Source organism: Hirundo rustica, chromosome 2 (genome assembly GCF_015227805.2).
Source record: "Hirundo rustica isolate bHirRus1 chromosome 2, bHirRus1.pri.v3, whole genome shotgun sequence".
NCBI classification, from domain to species: Eukaryota; Metazoa; Chordata; class Aves; order Passeriformes; family Hirundinidae; genus Hirundo; species Hirundo rustica.
In genome coordinates, this window is record NC_053451.1 from 116,913,179 (window position 1) to 116,932,271 (window position 19,093).

Sequence of the window (19,093 nt, forward strand, 5' to 3'; positions counted from 1 at the left end):
TGATTGCTCTTGCCAGCACTCTCAGTGTGCCCTACAGGGCGGGGAGGAGGATATTTGTATAAAAAACCATGCAAGAACCTCTCTCTTACTATTTCAGCTGCTTTAATATTCTTGAATGCCAAAAGTGCCTTGCTCACATTTTGGAAAATACCACAAAAGTGTTCAAAAAAACCCCCCCAAAATTTGCATAAAATTCCAGTATCATCTTCTGTGATCATATAGATGCCATCTGATACTCTTCCTGATGGGTAAATTTATTTTCAGATGTTTAGTGTTTCCATAATCTCGTATCTAATTGTGGTCTTTGGGATTAATACGCAGAGCAGGATGGTTAAAGAGCACAAGAAAAAAAAAAAAAGAAAAAAAAAAAAAAAAAGAATGGATAATTTCTTGAAGGAAGACGTTTCAGAGGGGGGGGGAAATGTGGTGAGCACTGTGATTAAGCCACTCTGCAGAAAAATGAAATTGTTAAGTCTGCAACTGATTAAGTTGAAAGAAAAGAAGGGAAGTCAATATGTAAAAAAGTGCACGTACAGTTGATCTCTCTGGTAAGGAAAATCCAAGTTGTTTCTCCCAGAAAAGGAAAAAAAAAAAAACCCACCCAGCAAACGAACAAGCACACACCATGTACAGAGAGCTCTGAAGCTGGCGGGCAGGAGGATGTGCGGAGATTTTTATTATCACTGCCTTCATGTTAATTCCAGCACAATCTCAGGAAGTTGTAAAAATCAATCTGCGTGTCTCTTGGTCTGTCAGTCTGGGAATTAACAACTTCCCCGTGTTGTGTCCTTTAAAGGATTTCTTCGTGACCCTTAAAAGTCCGACCTCAGTCTCCCCATGTAATAAGTTGTTACCTGCTGCCAAGCCTCCAAGAGCTGCATCATCTGTTCTCCTAATTGTATCTCTTTGTGGAAGCCTGTGTTTTGCATTCCTAATTAACTTTTTTTCCTGCTCTGTTTTATTTTCCTCCCCTCATGGCAGCACATGATTTTCTTTTTCCTTTTTTTTTTTTTTTTCTTTTTTTGTTATTTAAAAACAGATACGTGGATGGAGAAGCAACAGAGATCAGTGTGTTTCTACAAAGCCTGTAATCTCTTCCTAACTCTGTGTCCAAGTTTAAATTAGATTTTTATGTTGCAAAAGCATGGACTTGGTGTTGTAATCAGGCTGCTCCCAGAAGACAGGGATGAAACTTCCTGAGCTTTGGGGGATTTTCTCCCTGAGGGGCTGGAGCCTGTCCAGGGCAGGGAATGGAGAATTTGGAGAATTCCTGAGGGAGCTGGGAAAGGGCTGAACCTGGAGAAAAGGAGGCTCAGGAGGGACCTCACTGCTCTGCTCTGACAGGAGGGGCAGGGACAGGAGGAGAGGAAACGGCCTCAAATCGCACCAGGGCAGGCTCAGGGTGGAGATTGGGACAGAAAATTTCCCTGTCAGAGTGCTCAGGCCTTGGGCTGAGCTGCCCAGGGAGGTTTGCAGTCACTGTCTGTGGCAGTGCTCAGGAGCAGTCTGGATGTGGCCCTTGGGGACAGGGTTGGGGTGATGCTGGTGGCTCTGGGGTGGCCCTGGATGGTCCTGGAGGGCTCTTCCAGCTTTGATGATTCTGTGATTTAGTGTCTAGAGGTAACATTTCCTGCCAGAGGTGGTCAATGGGTGGGCCTGGTCTCAGTGTGTGATGCAGTGTCCAGAGGAGACAATTATCAAGGTGTGTTTCATGGAAGGTGACTGGAAAAGAGATCTTCTGGCTGTTGGCCTTTGGTGACATCTCCATGACTTGGGAATAATGTGGGAAAACATTGTGGGGCCTTGTACAGCTCCTGCTGGTTTGTGTGTCCCTGCCCATGGAACCGTGATCTTCAGGGTCCCTTCCTACCCAAACCACTCCAGGACTCTGTGATTTGTAATTAGCAAAGGCCTTTGTGATCCAGACATTGCTTGGGCTTTCCAAAAACCTCATCATCATGAAAGCAGCATCACAGAATCACTGGGTTGGAAGAGACCTTCAAGATCGTCAAATCCAACCCATTCCCCAACACCTCAACTAAACCATGGCACTGAGGGTTTTTTCCATCTTTTTTTTTTAACACACATCCGTAGATGGCGACTCCGCCACCTCCCTGGGAAGACCATTCCTTTCCACTTTATCACTTCTTCCATAAAAATCTTTTTCCTAACATCCAGCCTAAATTGAGTTAGGCATTTGAAAGATCCTCTGAAGTCTCTGGGTTTCTTGCATTTTGGTGCTCGCAAGAGCGAGGAATGGTTCCTCATCTTGTCACCAGGCGCAAGGACGTTGTATCTGGGGACACTCACAGCTCGTCCTTGCTGCTCATGCACTTCCTCAACTGCAGAGCTTTTGAAGGAGCTCCCAAACCCAGCTGGAATCATGGAGATCATTGTGAATGGGACTTTTTTCTCTGATTCGGGCTGCCCTCACCCCCGAGACAAGATTGCTTTTATAGGAGCGAACAACGTCAGGTTTGTGCCTGTGGCAGAAGCAGATCTGTGGGCTGGGCATCACTTTTTGGGCTTACCTCACAGGCAACATCTTGAATGTGTTTTATCTCTTGAGTAACTCCTGCAAACGTGAAATGGAGGAGGATCGTGGTACAGTTCAGATCTGTTTAAAAGTGGCTTGAACAAAGTTCTCACAGTAGGGTTTTTTCTTTTTTTTTTTTTTTTTTTTTTTTAAGTGTAGCATTGACTCATTTGGTGGTGTTAAAGTGCACTTTCTACTTATCCCCAGAGGAAAGTTAGTATTCTTTCAAGTGAAACTATTTTAAAAGCACAACACAAGCCTAAAATAAGCCAGTGTTCTCTAGAGCTCTCAGAAGGTGTAGATTTATTTACTGTAGTTAAATCATAATTAGTTCTCAGGGGATAGTGTATCTTTTAAACTGCTTTATTGCCACCATATTGGTTTTCTAAATAATCAGAAACTGCTGCTCTTATATTTTGTAGTATGAACAAAAAATTCACTGTAAGTGGAAACAAATGTTTAGAATTGCTGGTTGTCACTTGCTGAAGATAGGGACACCAAAAAAAAAAAAACAAACAAAAGAGCACTTGAGGAATAAGTGAAGAAATACAAAACCTGCGTTATCAGAACTTAAATGAACTTTGGCTCTGACTTATTCCAGCCTAACAGATAAAATAATGTTTTACCTTTTTTTTTTGGCCAGTCGTTTTTTTAATATTCAAATGGGTTTGGATCAGGACTAAACATTAACTGAAAAGAAAACGGTGGGGGTGCAACGTTAACATAAAATACTACCTGGTATTTAAGCCTTGATTTTCATGAATGTAGCTTAGTGTTGCAGCTGATAAGCATGTGGAGTTTTTGGTTTTTCCCCTAATTGGCAGGTTAATGTTCGAGTTGCCTGAGGAGATGGGTTTAATAGCAGTGGCTGTTCGACAAACACAAGGGAAAGGTGAGTAAATCTCCTTATTTTACTAATAAATGTATATTGAATGCACAAAATAGGACGTTTTAAGATGCTTTATGAACATTTTTTGATTATTTAAATCCATAGAATTGTATTAAAGCCTGTCCTCTTCTCCTCCCGCTCAAACTGTGGATTCAAACTGAGAAGCCAAAAGTTAACAAGAGACCAAAGTAAACATTTTCGGGATGTTTGGTGGCTTTTGCAGAAATGATTTAGTGGTCTCCTGGTTCCTGCCAAAAAAGTTTCGCCAGTCACGAAAACTGCACTCAGTGTAACACAAGTCAGAGCTCCAAATTAAAACTGAAACTGGGTTAACTGGAACAAGACCGGGGCTTGACTTGCTCTGAGATTGAGTCTGCAGGACCTGCCTGAGCAGATAAACGTAAGCAGGCCGTGTTTCTTGCCCAGAAAAATGCTGGCACTTCTTTAAAAGCCACATTTATTCTACTGGAAGAGCAGAGTGTGTGGCCCAAGAAGCTTTTCCAAGCACAAATCCATGGAAAGATGATTCCCTGGCTTCCAGCGCAGGATGGTTCAGAGTCTGGATGCATTTCTGGGTGCACACAGAGCATCTTCACAAATGCTTCTCCACTGGGACAAAGCAAGATCTTTTGAAATGGTGTCTGCTAGCAGGGACCAGGAAAATCCTGGAAGCAGGGGGTTTAGGACATGCTGGGAAATTGGGTGGCAGCTCAGAACCTCAGAACAGAGTTATGGAATGGCCTGAGTTGGATGGGACCTTAAAGGTCATCTTGTTCCACCCCCTGCCATACCTTCCACAAAACCTGGTTGCTCAGAGCCCCATCCAACCTGGCCTTGAAGACTTAAAGGATGGGAATATTAAAAAAATTCAATTTTTTTTTTTTTTAAGAAAAAGCTTTGCACTTTAACCCTTTTTCTTTCAAATTGAGTGTCAACGCTCCATTAAAAGACTTTTGGTACATTGTTGGATGGATACCTTTGAATCTTTCTCTTTAGTTGTTATCTACATTCACAAAGTGATTTTTTTTAATAAATATTCTTCTCTTGAGTTGAAGTTACCCTTTTTCCTCTCCCTGCCCAGGTCGTGGTGGAAACGTTTGGCTCAGTCCCGTGGGCTGTGCCCTGTCCACTCTGCACATCTCCATCCCTCTACATTCCAACCTAGGCCAGAGAATTCCTTTTATCCAGCACCTGGTGTCCTTGGCAGTGGTAGAGGCAGTCAGATCCATACCAGGATATGAGGTACGTCCTTCCAATTCATCTCAAAATTCCTGACTCCACTTCCATTAAATCCAGATTTTGGCTGTGTCTTCTCTGCGTGGGATGGCTGAATGCATAATTCAGTTCTTCAGCACCAAGGAGAACCTAAACTTTAAGCTTCCTAATGTTTGATTATTGATACGTTTGAAGAAATCCAATATCCATAGGATGAATATTCTTTCACTGAGCTGATCAAATGCACTACGCTCATTTCACTCTTAATCTTGTGAAACTTAAGCCTCGATCCTCAGCGGTAAAGAGAAAGTCGATTTTGTTTGCCCAACAACGGAGTTGATTTGTTTTGATTTTGAAGGAGAATAAAGAGGAGGGAAAAATGAATAAAACTGACAAATCCTTTTCTGCTTTTTTGTTGCTGCTGTTTCAGTGGTCACTTTATCCCTTTTAAAGGATTTTTCCGACCCTTGTTTAAGGTTGAAAACCGATTTCTAAAGCAAGAACTGAGGAGAATTGCTCTCGAGAGGGAATCAAGTGTCCTGTCATCAGTATTAAAATGAAGAACCAGTCTTCTTTATCACCTCATATATCTCCTTTTTAATGTTACCATTTCCTAATATTTGCTAACTATAAAACTTTGGTATTTTACAGAGGTAGTTAACTAAAGCATATGTTTCCTATATTACAGAAAATCAATGACTTATACACATTTACACATGAACTTTATTATAGTGGCACCCAGTAGCTTTGCTGGAGTTTAGGGTCTGTCAGCCTTTCTATTAAAACCTTCTAAATTCAGTGCTTCATAACCTGACTGGAAAAACAAAACGCTTCAGGCTAAAAATTGCAATATAAAATATTTGGCTGGAGTGGATAATTTGACCGCTTGCAAACGAAGGGACAAGAGTTAGTTTTATAAAATACACGGGGATGACTGGGGAAGGAGCTGATTTATGAATGGAGGTGGTTTTGCTTCTGTGTGCCTGCCCCACTGTGGCATTTTTTAATTTTATTCCCTTCAAGAGGGAAAAGGTGACTGAAGTACCCAATACTGATGTAAAAAATGTGCATCAATAATGTGTGTACTGTATCGAGCATTTGGAGAGTAAAGAGCTTTCTGTGCCCAGGGCAGATCTCCTGAACCTGAGGGGACATCAGCCCTTGGCAGGGGGGCAAAGCGGAGTTAAGGGTCTGGACTCAAATACGTTACAGCAAGAAAATACAAACATTTATCAAAAACATCAGTGTTTGAATTTCCCCTTTAGACTCAAGCACTGTGAGGCTTTTCTTGATGTCCGTGCCACGCCAACTGCAGCAGCCATGAACAGTGGGATAATCTACAGAGTCATGGAATCATGGAGTGGTTTGGGCTGGAAGGGATCTGAAAGATCATTCCAACCCCTGCCGTGGGCAGGGACACCTCCCACTGTCCCAGGCTGCTCCAAGCCCCAGTGTCCAACCTGGCCTTGGACAGAGATCCAGGGGCAGCCACAGCTGCTCTGGGAGTCCTATTCCAGCCCCTCAACACCCTCCCAGAAAAGGATTTTTTCCCAACATCCCACCTAAACTTGTCATTTTTCAATTTGAAGCCATTCCCTGTGTCCTGTCCCTGCAGCCCTTGGGAATTGTCTCTCTCCAGGTTTCCTGGGGCTCCCTCAGGCCCTGCAAGGCCACCCTGAGCTCAGCCCAAAGCTTCTCCTGGCCAGGCTGAACAATGCCAGCTCTGCCAGCCTTTCCTCCCAGCAGAGCTGCTCCATCCCTCTGCTCATCCAGGTTCCAGAAGGTCCATGTTTATCAGCCAGCCATCGTTTTTAGGATGGCCACGATTGCTGGCTCTGCTGAACCTTTGTTGTGGGTCCTCCCAGAGCAGATCTGAGGGCTCAGCTGGAAGTTCCCTTGTCAGACATTAATGCTGAGAATGCAGATGGGCTTTAAATCAAGAGGACGCTTTGCTCTCCCATCCTGAGAGCAGCAGAGTCTCTCTCCAGTGAGGGAAGAGGAGAACATGCTCCATCTCCAGCGTATTTTGTGACAATTCGAGTGGTAGCCGGCGAATCCACTCCGTGTGGCAAAGTCATGAGAGCGCCCAGCTGCCTCAGTTGTTCCTGCTGCTTGTTGTCACTTCAGTCACAGAGCTGCTGCCTGGTGTCTCACAGGAGTGTGCATTTCCCCCTTTGGAAGCTCTTTTATCACTGATAACACCATTTCACTGTGTCATACCTCCAAGAGCCTCCCACAAACCTTTCCCCGGCGCGAGGAGCCGAGTTCTTTTCCGTAACGAATGCGAGTTGGTGATACTTTCCCTCAGAATGCTTTGATAGCAAAATCAGGTAGTATTTCCTGTCAGTGGACGTGTCATGGACTCCTCCCTGGCCTTTAAATCTGTCAGGAAAGTAGACACAGACCCAGGTGCAGCTTTCACACATCCTGTAAAGGGATTTCATCCCCTACAATGGGAGGGAATGCGACTCTTGGAGGCCTGGAGCACCTCCCATAATTTGCCCCCGGGGACGCAGCAGTCACGGGCAGTGTTTCAAACTGCAGGAAGCGCATTTGCTTTCTTTTTGTGCTTTAAGTAGCCAGTGCAAAGTTCAGCTCAGCCCCGTGCTTCCAACAAAAGCTGCTCTGTGGGGCTGGGACGTTGTCGCGCAGCTCCGTTTGCGTTTCCAGCCCCGCGGCGCGGCCGAGAGCCGGGATGGCTTTAGGACATTCCTGGAGCGTTTTATGTGGCCGGGAACCGGGATTTCTCCTGTCTGCTGAATTTCCTTTCCGAAATTCAGGGCGTCACTGTCTCCTTGGCTGGTTCCTGCAAGGTTCCTCAGGCAGGGTCATGATCTCTGCCGCACTCGTGGAGCATTTCAGTAGATTCTCATTACGAGGAGCAGTCGACAGCAGCACGTTGGGTGTGGAAAAGAGGCAGAGAAAATTCTCCTCCTCTGCCCTGCTCAGGTGAGAGCCCAACTGCAGAGCTGGGACCCAGCACAGGAGGACGTGGAGCTGCTGGAGAGAGCCCAGAGGAGGCAGCAGGATGAGCAGAGGGATGGAGCAGCTCTGCTGGGAGCAAAGGCTGGCAGAGCTGGCATTGTTCAGCCTGGCCAGGAGAAGCTTTGGGCTGAGCTCAGGGTGGCCTTGCAGGGCCTGAAGGAGCCCCAGGAAAGCTGGAGAGAGACAATTCCCAAGGGCTGCAGGGACAGGACACAGGGAATGGCCTCAAACTGGAAAATGACAGGTTTAGGTGGGATGTTTTGAAAAAATCCTTTTCTGGGAGGGTGTTGAGGCCCTGGAATAGAATTCCCAGATTTGCTGTGGCTGCCCCTGCATCCCTGGCAGTGCCCAAGGCCAGGTTGGACACTGGGGCTTGGAGCAGCCTGGGACAGTGGGAGGTGTCCCTGCCCATGGCAGAGGTGGCACTGGATGATGTTTAAGGTCCTTCCAGCCCAAACCATTCCATGATTCTCTAGAGACTCTGGAGTGATGAATGGCCCATAAATGTCTCTAAATGTCTGCTCTTGTTTCTTTAGGACATTGATCTGCGAGTGAAGTGGCCAAATGACATTTACTACAGTGATCTGATGAAGCTCGGTGGAGTTCTGGTAAACTCAACACTCATTGAAACAACATTTCATATTCTCATTGGTAAATGTCTATTTTGCAGCTTTTCTGTGCTGCTTTTTCTTTTTTTTTTTTTTTTTCTGGGAGATTTTGTTATCAGTGTCCGTATCAGTAAAAATGGCAACGACAAGAACAAGTAATGACAGCAGGCATAAGGAAATAAAGCACAACCTTATATCCAGAGGAAGCACAAAACGTAAATGTTTTCATTCTTCTTAATAATTCCATATGCTTGACAAGTAAAACATAAATGCAAGCATCTGGATTGGTGTAGTGGAGTTCAAAGGAAGAGCATTACATGGGAGAGGGGAATTGTCCTCCTTGATTTATTGCAAAACCAGTGGAACACACTGAAAACTCCATTGTTTTATTCCAATTTTTGTATTTTTTGTAACATGACAAATAGTCAAACGAAGAACGTGCCAGCTAAATCAGAAGAAGGACTACATACACAGAGTAATGTTTTCATTTTTTAATTTTGAGATGTTTTTATCATCTCTAGTCTCATAATTGTCCTGCCATTTGATAAGGAAGTTTCCCCCCTAATCTGCTTAGAAACCTGCCAGATTCTGGTTCCAAAAGTCATTGTCTCTGCTGTGTCTAAAAAAATTGAAAGAAAATTCCCTAGCAAGTCTAAAAGGGTAAAGAAAAAGATGATATTTGATATTTGAATTAGCACAAGTAAAGTATCCTGCAAAGATGGAGTGGTCATGATGTTGTTCCTGTCAAAGTTTAGAGGTGCAAGCAAGAAAAGAGTTGAAGAATTCACCTCCTTCTGTGAAACATGCCCAGCCATGACATTTTCTGTGCAATTTTATACCTTCATTTTGTAAGTAATCGACATGAGCAGAGTGGAAATGGCACCGAAACTTAAGAAATCTCTCTGTGCCCTGACAACCATTTACAGCTTCCGTGTTTTCCTACAGCCTGGTTAGCACCAGGAAAGCAGAAATGCATCCAGAAATCGTTCATTACATCAAGGATCTCTGAAGCACTTCACATATTTGGTTTGGACCTTTTGATTCTTCCCCTAAACATCAAAATATTCCAATTCAGATGGAGACTTTCTGTATCCATTCTCTCTGATATCCAAAGGAGTCCTCTGGTAGGTCTGAGGTACAGGTAAATGTCCATTTTCATCAGTCTGTTTGCACCTGGGAGCTTTTAAAATGGAAACTCCCTTGCTCCATATGAATCCAAGGATCTTCTCCATCATCCCAGTGCTGTGTTTCACTGGGAGTCATTGAGGGGCCTCGTGACATTTTTTGTTTTAGTAGGAGTGATGGGATTCAGCTTCCCCAACAGGAAAGGCGTGTCAGATCCATCACCCCTTTTCCAGAGTCGTGCAGGATCCTTTCCTAGGCAGAATCCCTGGATCCCTGAGGTTGGAAAAGCCCTCCCAGCCCACGGAGTCCCAGCTGTGCCACCTTGTGCCCAGCCCAGAGCGCTGAGTGCCACGTCCAGGCACTGGACTCGCTCTTTCCATGGCGTTCCTAAAAATCTCTTATAGGTGAGGATAATGATGAAGATCAGAGATCATCTTGTGAAGTTTTTTTCTCTTCTTTTCTTCATATTAGAGCCGGGATTAATACACAGGAGTCACAGTTTTGTGTTAGGACTCAGTGTTTATTAATTCTTGTTATCACAGTCTCAGGAGTCGTGAGCTCTAACCAGCAAGGTAGAAAATGGAGCTGTCCCTAACTCTTTCCAAGGTTATTTAAGCATAAACCACCCAATAACGAGATGACACCTATATTATTTACACTTTTAACCCAATAACTGACCACACAAGGTCTGCAATGCTGGCCTTTTCCACCCAGTTAGGAAAAAAACACCCAAAACCAAGGAGAAGAAAGTGAAGAAGGACTTAGACAACGCCTGAAATCCTCCATATGGCCCCATGTATATTGCTGTATTCTAAACCCTTAAACCCTTGGATTTTGCCCCCTGTGCTGTCACACACTTCTATCCCAGCTGCACAGCCACAATCCCAGTGCTGTCACTGCATTTTGGGAGCTGTTCCACAGCCTCAGGTCAGTGCAGGGTTTGCCGGGGGCTCGGTGCCTGGCAGCACAGAAACTCTGGAATTCTCAGTTTCCAGAACTCCAGCATCATCTCTGTGGCTTCGCTGCTGCAGGAAGGAGCTCAGGAGGATAAGATCAAAGACAAACCTGCGTTTTCACAGCTCGAGCCCTGCAGAGTCCACGCTTCACGCTGAGGCTTTTAAACGCGGTTTGGAAAAGGAACGACCAGAAAGGCATGGGTTTGGGGTTTTTTTTTTTCCCTAATCTGAAATTTAAAATTGAAGAACTTCACAGCGTTGGGGCTTGTGGAGGAGGAGTTCTGAGAAGGATATTCACCATTAATGTGAGGGCCAGACTCGGAGCAGGCGGAGGAGCCAAGCGCCGGTGGAATGCAGGGGACAGCCAGCGAGCGTGACCTGCGAACGCTCCTCTGCCTCTGCTCAGGCACGTCCAGATCCTCATGGTCCCGCCACTGGAACATCCATCAGCCACATCAGCGCTGCAGGGGCACTGCTGAACGCTCCCTTCTCTCATGGACACTGCAGAGATGCCCCCAGAGCCCCGAGCACCTCGTGGTTCTCAGATTTCCTGGCTGCCTTTTTTCCCCTTTGCCGTGTTCGTTCCCAGGTGTTGGGGCTTCAGCGGAGCTCCTCGTCCCGGGGTGGCTGTTGTGTCCCAGTTTTTGGATTGCTGAGCAGCCCAAGGCCCTGTGACCCGCTTAGTGGCCACGGTGTCTCCCTTCCCTGGCACTGTTTGGAGTGCAGGCGGCTGGGTTGGGATTTGCTGGCGCAGCTCGTTGCGTTTTCCAGTTCATTTTCCTTTATCTCTTTCCAGTAACCCATTTCAGCTTGTTTCCAGAGGACTGGTGTGTCGGGATCACCGTGCCTCGTCGGTGTGTGTCCCCTGGCTTGTTAAAAATCAAAACCTCCTTTTCGCTGAAGAGAACCCTTCTCCTCAAAGCTAACGCAAATTGTAAATTATTTAACAGCAGATTTACGAATCACCTCCTCGCAGATGGAGCTGCATCGTGTCCAAACCTGATTGACAAGGCGGGGTTTTATCCCAAATGTCTGAGGAAAGAAAAAAAAAAAACAAAAAAACCACCCCAAATTATTAGGAGAAAAAAAATAAACAGGTAATACCATATACTTCTTTACATCCCTCGAAGCCTGTTCCAGCAGGCTGCAGAAGAGGCCCCAGGAGCCATATTTAAACGAGGGAGGCATTCTGCCAACTCCGAATTTGGGCATTCCAGCTGGAGAAATCTCAGTGAGAGGCTTGAGGCTTCTAAAGGATATGCTGTGGTGAGATAGATGAGGCAAACTGGAGTCTTGCTAAGCTAAAATCAAATCTTCCGGGCTTTCCCGAGCTAGCCAAACAAGGCTTATCAGCTGAGTGAAAAGTCTGGAGTTTCAGAAAGGGCTCTCAGCTCACTGCAGTAAACAGAACGGTCTCCGAGCTGAATTTTAGACTGGGAGATAAAACTCCATCTCAGGGTAGGATCAGTTGTTCTCTGAGTGGGCTGAGGACCTGCCAGCTTCCAGGGAGTGAAAGAATGTCCCACATGGATGGTTTTGGAGCCGAGGTGCAGTTTATCCTCTCCCAGCCCTCGCTGATGGGATGGCGTGTGCTTGAAAGGCTCTGCTGGATTTGCCTCTAATTCTGAGGAGGCGTTTTGAGGGCAAGGAGCAAAATCTGAGCTGAGAATTGTAATTCCAGGAGCAAGGAGACTCAAAGGTGTAAGAGAATGAATGAGCCCAGCTCTGGGAGCCGTCTTGAGGGATAATCGTAGGGAGCAGGTTCTTGGTTTCTCGTCCCAAGATTCAGGTGGTTTTAGAGTTTTTTTGCCTTCTGCAAAGCTCTGAGCCAGACGCAAGAAACAGACAGTTTTCAGGTTCTGATTTTCAAGGTTGTGCACTTTGTTCATTGTTTCTTATCTTACAATTTTCTCAGTGCCCAACTAAGGTCTGCAGCTGCTCGGGCATCTGGTGACTCCTCCTTGCACTGGGCTGCGGCGTTACCCTTTATACTAATTGTTACGTGTTCTTTATTTATCATTATTTGCTAATACCTATCACTTATACTAAACAGGTCATCCCTACTTTGACACAATCTCCTTAAACTACTTTGTGCCACCGTCACTGCAGGAAATGGAGTGAGGGAAGAAGAAAGAAGCATCAGGAGACAACGCCCAAAATCCTCCGTCTTGCTCCCATCCACTTCCATGCTAAAAGCCCAAACCCTCTGGTTTTCACCCTGTGATGAGCTAAACTACTTTCTTTCACACTCTTGTGGCTTGCAACCCTTCCTGCAGTGCAGGAAGCCTTTCCCATGGACTGGGATCAAAGCCAATGTCCCTCTGGGCTCTGGGCCAGGGTCCCAGACCCCCCTGCCCAGGTCCCTGACCCTCCAGGGCAACCAAAGAAATGTCCTGGACTCAACAGCAGGTGAATTCAGGGCTGCCCGTGGTGGTAACAAAGAGTTTGTCTCCTTGACTGCGTCCTTCTCTTTGTCTTCTCCAGGCTTTGGATTTAATGTGAGTAACAGCAACCCCACCATCTGCATCAATGACCTCATTGCACAGTTTAACAGGGAGGAGGGGACGGAGCTGAAGCCCCTGGGTGCAGACTGCCTCATTGCCAGGACTGTGACTGTGCTGGAGAGGCTCGTGGAGGTTTTTCAGGAGAAGGGGCCCAATGGAGTTCTTCCCCAGTACTACAAGTACTGGGTACACAGGTAGGAATCATGTCCTTCCCAAACTTTTCTTTTACAAAAATTGGTGCAAGAACTCGTGGATATTTTGTCTTTTCCCACAGAATTCCCTTTAATGTGGGTGAGTGATTTAAAATAACGCTCCCAAGCAGGTTGCACATTTTGAAGGGAGATTTAAAGTAGTGCATAATAAGTCAGTGACTAGCATGAGTGAAAGAATGCTTCCAGGTATTCTACATGTGTCATCTCCGAACAAAGGGAATTGGGAATGCTTTGGTTTGAGATGGATGAGGCTGCTGTACTTTTAGGGGAGGAAAAAAACAATAGACTGTTTGGATTAACTCCAACGCCGTTCGTTCCACAGAAGGAAATTAAAGCAGGTAGAAAATGCTGCTGGAAGTCATTCTGTGTAAAGAGCCAGTCAGGTGGGAAATAAAATGCTCTGGTAGAGGGTGAAGGCTTTCCTGTGAGGGTGGGGAGGCCCTGGCACAGAGCAGCTGTGGCTGCCCCATCCCTGGAGTGCCCAAGGCCAGGTTGGACAGGGCTTGGAGAACCTTGGGATAGTGGAAGGTGTCGGGGTTGCAGTGGGATGATCTTTAAGGTCCTTTCCAACCTGATGGCTTAAGTTCCATCTTCCCTGTGTTCCATGTTCTGCGCTGCCCAGGTGCAGCTCTGAGCTCACACTCAGGCTCACTCAGCTCTCTGCACACAGCAGCCACACAAAACAAATCCTGTTCCTGCTGCACACCAAGGACAACTGGGACAAGTGTTCAGCCCAAAAGCACAAACAACGGTGGCTGAGGGGAGAAAATAAGAAGGATGGGACTGCAGAACCTGGAGCTGGAATTGGACAATGAAACCCCAAGGTGCAAATGGACCCAAACTTATCAAAGTGTGAGACCTCGTGACTGGGGATACATTTTGTGACCATTTTCTGACCATTTTGTGACCATTTTGTGACCATTTTCTGACCATTTTGGTTCCACCTTGGGTGCAGCCCTGTCCAGGCTCTTGTCCTGCCCAAGGTGAATCCTTAAAGGCCTTTTAATAAATATCTTCTTTATTCTCCAGCTCTGTCCAGTCTCTGTTCCAGCTCAGCCTTCCCAAGGTATCAAACCCAAACCATTCCATGATCCATTTAATGATTCTGATGAGTCCTCTCAGGTGATTTTGATGCCTACGACAGAGACAGGATAAAGAGAATAAGAGCAGGGATTTATGAAAGGCTTTCCACAGTTACACCTCGGGCACTCAGAGGCCTCCGAGGCTCCACCCAAGTTGGACAATGGTCACGAGTTTTTCTGACAGTGAAAAGTTTGGTCCATTCGCATATCAGGGGTGAGTTAATCCTCCAATTACAGCTTCAGGTAATGAAGTCACTTCCCCCCACACTTTCCTTTTCCCCAGTTCACTTTTGTTTACACTTTTCAGGGCTGAGGCTGTAGGGTGCTCTTGGTTTTCAGGCCTAGAGAGGGATTCTTTTGCCTGACCAAAACGTGAGGACGTTAACTAACACTTCATGAGGAGTTCAGAGCTATGCACTGAGGCAGTGCAGGATTTGAAAAAGATGAAAGCCGAAATCCTCAGGCATCAGTTTCGCCTGCTGAGTGTCCGTGAGCTGCTGATGGAATTCTCTCCCTCCAGCGGGAAGCAGGTGCGGCTGCGCGACGAGGACGGCCCGCTGGCCTGGATTGTTGGGATTGATGACTATGGATACCTCCAGGTGCACCAGGAGGGCAAGGGCGTGGAGTCCGTGCACCCTGATGGCAACTCCTTTGACATGCTGAGGAACCTCATCGTCCCCAAGCACTGACAGCCCCCAGGGAACTCTTTAGCGGTGGGTGCTCTCACCTGAACCTGCTCAAGGTGGGAAGGGTGACTGAGAGTTGGATTTTTCATTCTGATTTTCTGCCTTGTCTTTGCCACGGGTAACTCCAGCAGCTGGAAGGAGGCGGTGGTCTCGTAGCTGAGGGCCTTTGTTCTTTGCATTAACCTTAAAACACACCTCTGTTGCCGTTCTTTGTGAGGATCAGTTCTTTGCAAGGAGTCTGATTCCAAATAAGGATTATTTGTGGTGGACAGAACTTTCTCTTCATTTACACCCTGTGCTGGAGAGACTGAAGTGGCTCAATATTTCCTTTTTTTTGTTTCTGTGTGATTTAGCACAGTGCAGGGCAATACTCGCTTTTTTATTTTGGTTTATTTTTTATTGAATTCTGTTTTTCTGTGTTGTCTGCACTAAAACCAGCTGGAACATCACATATTCCTGAATTGCTGGGCTCACCATTGTGCTTAATTCCGGGTCTGAGCGAAGATCCTTGCTGAGTTGGTTCTTCTCTTTGTAGACCTCTACAATTTACCGGCCTGTGCTTTGATCTCAGGCCTGCCTTAACTTTTTGGGAGAGTATTCCATCAGCACTTAGGAGCTGTGCTTGGTTATCCAAGTGATCTGCACTCTGCTCTCCTCAGTCACTTGGATCTGAGGAAATCATCTCATCTGTCCTTTAAATCAGGGTTTTCCAAGACGTCTCAGCCCCTGGAAATAAAACCCGCTGGAGCAGTTGTCACAGCCAGGGTTTTGTAGAATCCCATCTCAGGGGATGGAACCTCTGATTAATTTAGAATTTAGTGGTAATTGCATCATTATCTCAACGAAGTTAAGCGAATAAATAAAGGGAATAAACCAAATTCCCTGCTGCAGGCAGCTGCTCCAGTGAAAAAGAGAAATCACACCGTTCCCCCGTGTCCAAATTCTCTCCCCCAGCTGCGTTGTCACCCCCTTCCCCGAGCCAGTGTCTGGTTCTGCTGCTGAACATTAAAGCAAGAGCTTTAACACCTGCTGACCTAAAAGCAGCTCGTTTTTGGGGCTGCCTGCACATTTCCAGGTGGGGGGACCAGCCTGGGAATTCTCCTGGAGCAGCCACGGGGGAGCTTGGCGGGGTTTTCTCCCAAGGAGAGTTGGCCACCACAGCTCCCCAAACTATTCTGTGCCCACCGGGTTTGTCCCAGGTGTGATGTGGACACCTTAATTTCTTTTTTTTTTTTTTTTTTTACATGGTGGATCAGCCAGATTGGTTTCCAGAAAGGAAACTACTGTCTGCTAGCCAGAAATGGGGTTTTTGGGTTAAAGTTCACCTCATAAACAATCCAAACAATTTAGATTGTTTCAGCTCCAAAGCCAAGAAGTCTTAAAACAAGGAAACTTGTCTGTAATGGTAATTTTTGACCAATCCCCACATATTAGGGTTTAAGTGGTTTGGCAGCAAGAGTAGAAATTAAATTGTCCCTGTTAAATTTAGGATTTTATGCTCCATCTCACAGAAGATTTGTCCTGATTGTCCAAACCCCGCTGGGTTTTTTTCGTTCCCCACAATCCAAATCACGTGAGGCTGCACACCAGCATCTCCTAGAACTGCGCACACAACAGCTGTTAATTGCCATAATTAAAATGATACACCGAGTTTAGCTTTTTCCCACCAGATGCTTTCAAAAGTGCTTTGGGCTGAGAGCATTTGGCAGCTACCTTTGATATCAGAATTCGATATTAATGCATGTAGTCAAATGAAACTCGAGTCTGGCTTAATAAAGCTTCAAGGAAAAGAAGAAAACCATATATTTGTATCTAGATCTATTAAAAATGGGTGTGCACATGCACGCTGGCATCTTCCTCCCTCATTTGTTTTCTGCCTCTTCCTTCACGGGCGAACTGTGCCGCTGCAGGAAAGCAGAGCTCTGGGGCTGCTTTTCCAACCACAGAGTTTTACAGAACTTCACCTTAAACCCAGAATTCGTAGCTAAAACTGTCTCAGCTTTAGGATTTGCCCGTAGGAAGCACCTTTTGGGGTTTTGTTCATGTTCCACGCAGGCTGGGAAGTGCCTGGAGGGATTGAACAGCCAGGTCGTGCCTCAGGCTGGGGCTTGAGTGACTTCCTTAAAACTTCCCTTAAAACTTCAAGCTCCCTTCACTGGGGGCAAAAAAAGAGATGGGGAAAAGGATAAAACGTGGGAATTTTGGAAGGGCAGGTTGAGTTTGTAAAGCTCCAGTGGCTGAGGAGCAGCAGCAGAGGGGTTTTTTTTTAACAGCAAAATGCTGCAACGTTTCCTGGTCGCTGTTGGTCCTTTTGTAGCTGCTTTGGTGATGAGCAGCTTCTGTTCTCACTGGAGTTGTCAGGCTATTCCCAACATTTTTTTTTGCGCTGGGAGGAAACTTGGGAGTGGGATTTCCTTGCCACAAGGCAGAGCCGGCTGTGCCAGAGCTCGGGGGGTGCTGTGGGAACCACTTTGCCTTTTCAGCGGCCTCGCCTGGTGCCTCAGACTTCCAGCCTGGGTTTGGAGGAAGAAGAACCAAAGACAAGGAGAATTCCCAGGGGATAAGGAGCAGCTGGATAAAGTCCTTGTGGATGAGTGCTTGGAGAAGGCCCTGACTCGGTCAGGTAGAGGGGAGGCACAAGGGTCTGACTCTGCCGAACGTGGCACACCCGGAAAGCCACAACGTTTTTGCAGGAAAATCCTTGTTTTTCTTGTTCTCGCCGTGCGACAGACAAATGTGGTGTGGGCCGTCCCTGGATGTGGGGACGGGGAGATCCAGGCCCAGGAATAACGCACTGAAAATGTTTCATTTCGTTCAGCTGTCTGGATTAGTAAAACACCTCTTCCATTGTGAGGCTGAGGTCATATCTTAAACTATTTTCTTGATGAAGTGCTTTTCAAAAAACCCATTTATTGCCATGTCCGCGTTTCTGTGACTTCATTTTTTTTCTTTTTTTTCTTTTTTTTTTTTCCTGCTGGGCTCTGGTGGAACATTTCTCATGGTGAAAACATTTGTGGGGGTTGTTTATTGATAGGAAAACTTCTGGGCGTGTTGTGAGTCCAAGGTGGGTCGTGCCCAGGCAGCAGCAAAGCTGCTTCCAAAGGTTTGAAAAAGTAATAATGTACTTCACATTTCAGAGTCCAGGCAGCACATCCTGCTTCTAGTAAAGCTTTTATAAGGCTTCAGAGATTTTTTTTTTTTTAAATAAATATATCCAACAAATCAAGGGCTATTACCTGGAAATAATATTAAAGCATTTAATTCTTTATGCTGCTGCTTCGCTGTGCAAAAAAAAATTGGTTTCTTTGCTTTCTCTGATTCAGCTGCATCAGCAGCCTGGAAAAAAAAGAAAAATTTACTTTTTGCAACTCCTTTGGAGCTCTCTGTAATCAAAATATCTGTCATGGGCAAGATTTGTGCTGTTTCCTGGGTTTGATAAAAAACATTTGCATGTCTAAGTGGTGGTGGGGATGCACTGCCTTGATCAGACACCAAAGAAATTAAATCTGAGCCCAGGAAAGAGCAGAGGTCAAAAAATGATGGAGAAAAGAGAACCGCAGGAAAGAATTGTCAAGTGTTGAGCATCTCATGAGTGATTCTGTGTTGTTTGCATTTTCCAAGTGTCTTCATTTAAAAAGCAAGGTGGCAAAAATACAGTAAATTAAAAAAAAAAAAAAAATCAGTGTGTGTTTTATAGTACATTCATTGTCAATCATAGAACGTGTCACAGTTGAAATAAATTTTCAAATATGCACCATTGTCCTTTGTGAAATACTTTGTTTTGTATTTTAAAAAAAAAAAAAAAAAAAGAAAAATTCAACTCAGTTTTCCTTTGGCTACAGGATTTTATTAACATTTTAACAGTTTTGTTTTACATAATAAATAAGCAAAAATGCTTTACATTTTCAGGGAATACATATATAATTCTGAGCATGAATAGGTTGGTTGGGTTGCGTGCTTCTTCACCTACACTTGCCAAATAGCTTTTATCTGCATCATATTTAAAAAAAAAAAAAGCAAAATCTAACCTTCAGGGGGAAAAAAAAATGAAATAGCATTTCCTCTGTGGCGTTTTTGAAGTGTGACTGAAATGCTGAAAACAAAAGAATTGATGTCCTGCCTTGAGATTTCTGGAGAAATTCTGGCGGATTTCCTGTTCATCAGCACTTTCAGTGATGAATTCCCCAGTTTTGCACCGATTGAATTGAATTTCCTTAAATTCCCTTTTTCAGATCACAGGGCACAGAGACCTGGGGATAAAGATTTATCACCTTTATCACCTTTACTTTAATTTC

General features: G+C 45.4%; 1 protein-coding gene across 1 annotated transcript; it reads left to right on the plus strand.

Moving 5' to 3' along the window:
* Window positions 1-2,383: 2,383 nt before the first annotated feature.
* HLCS (holocarboxylase synthetase) lies at window positions 2,384-18,547 on the plus strand. Its single transcript, XM_040055284.1, has 6 exons — window positions 2,384-2,475; window positions 3,361-3,428; window positions 4,507-4,667; window positions 8,162-8,276; window positions 12,799-13,012; window positions 14,633-18,547. The coding sequence occupies exons 1-6, from the start codon at window positions 2,384-2,386 to the stop codon at window positions 14,799-14,801; spliced, it is 819 nt and encodes a 272-aa protein (XP_039911218.1). The 3' UTR covers window positions 14,802-18,547.
* Window positions 18,548-19,093: the final 546 nt, after the last annotated feature.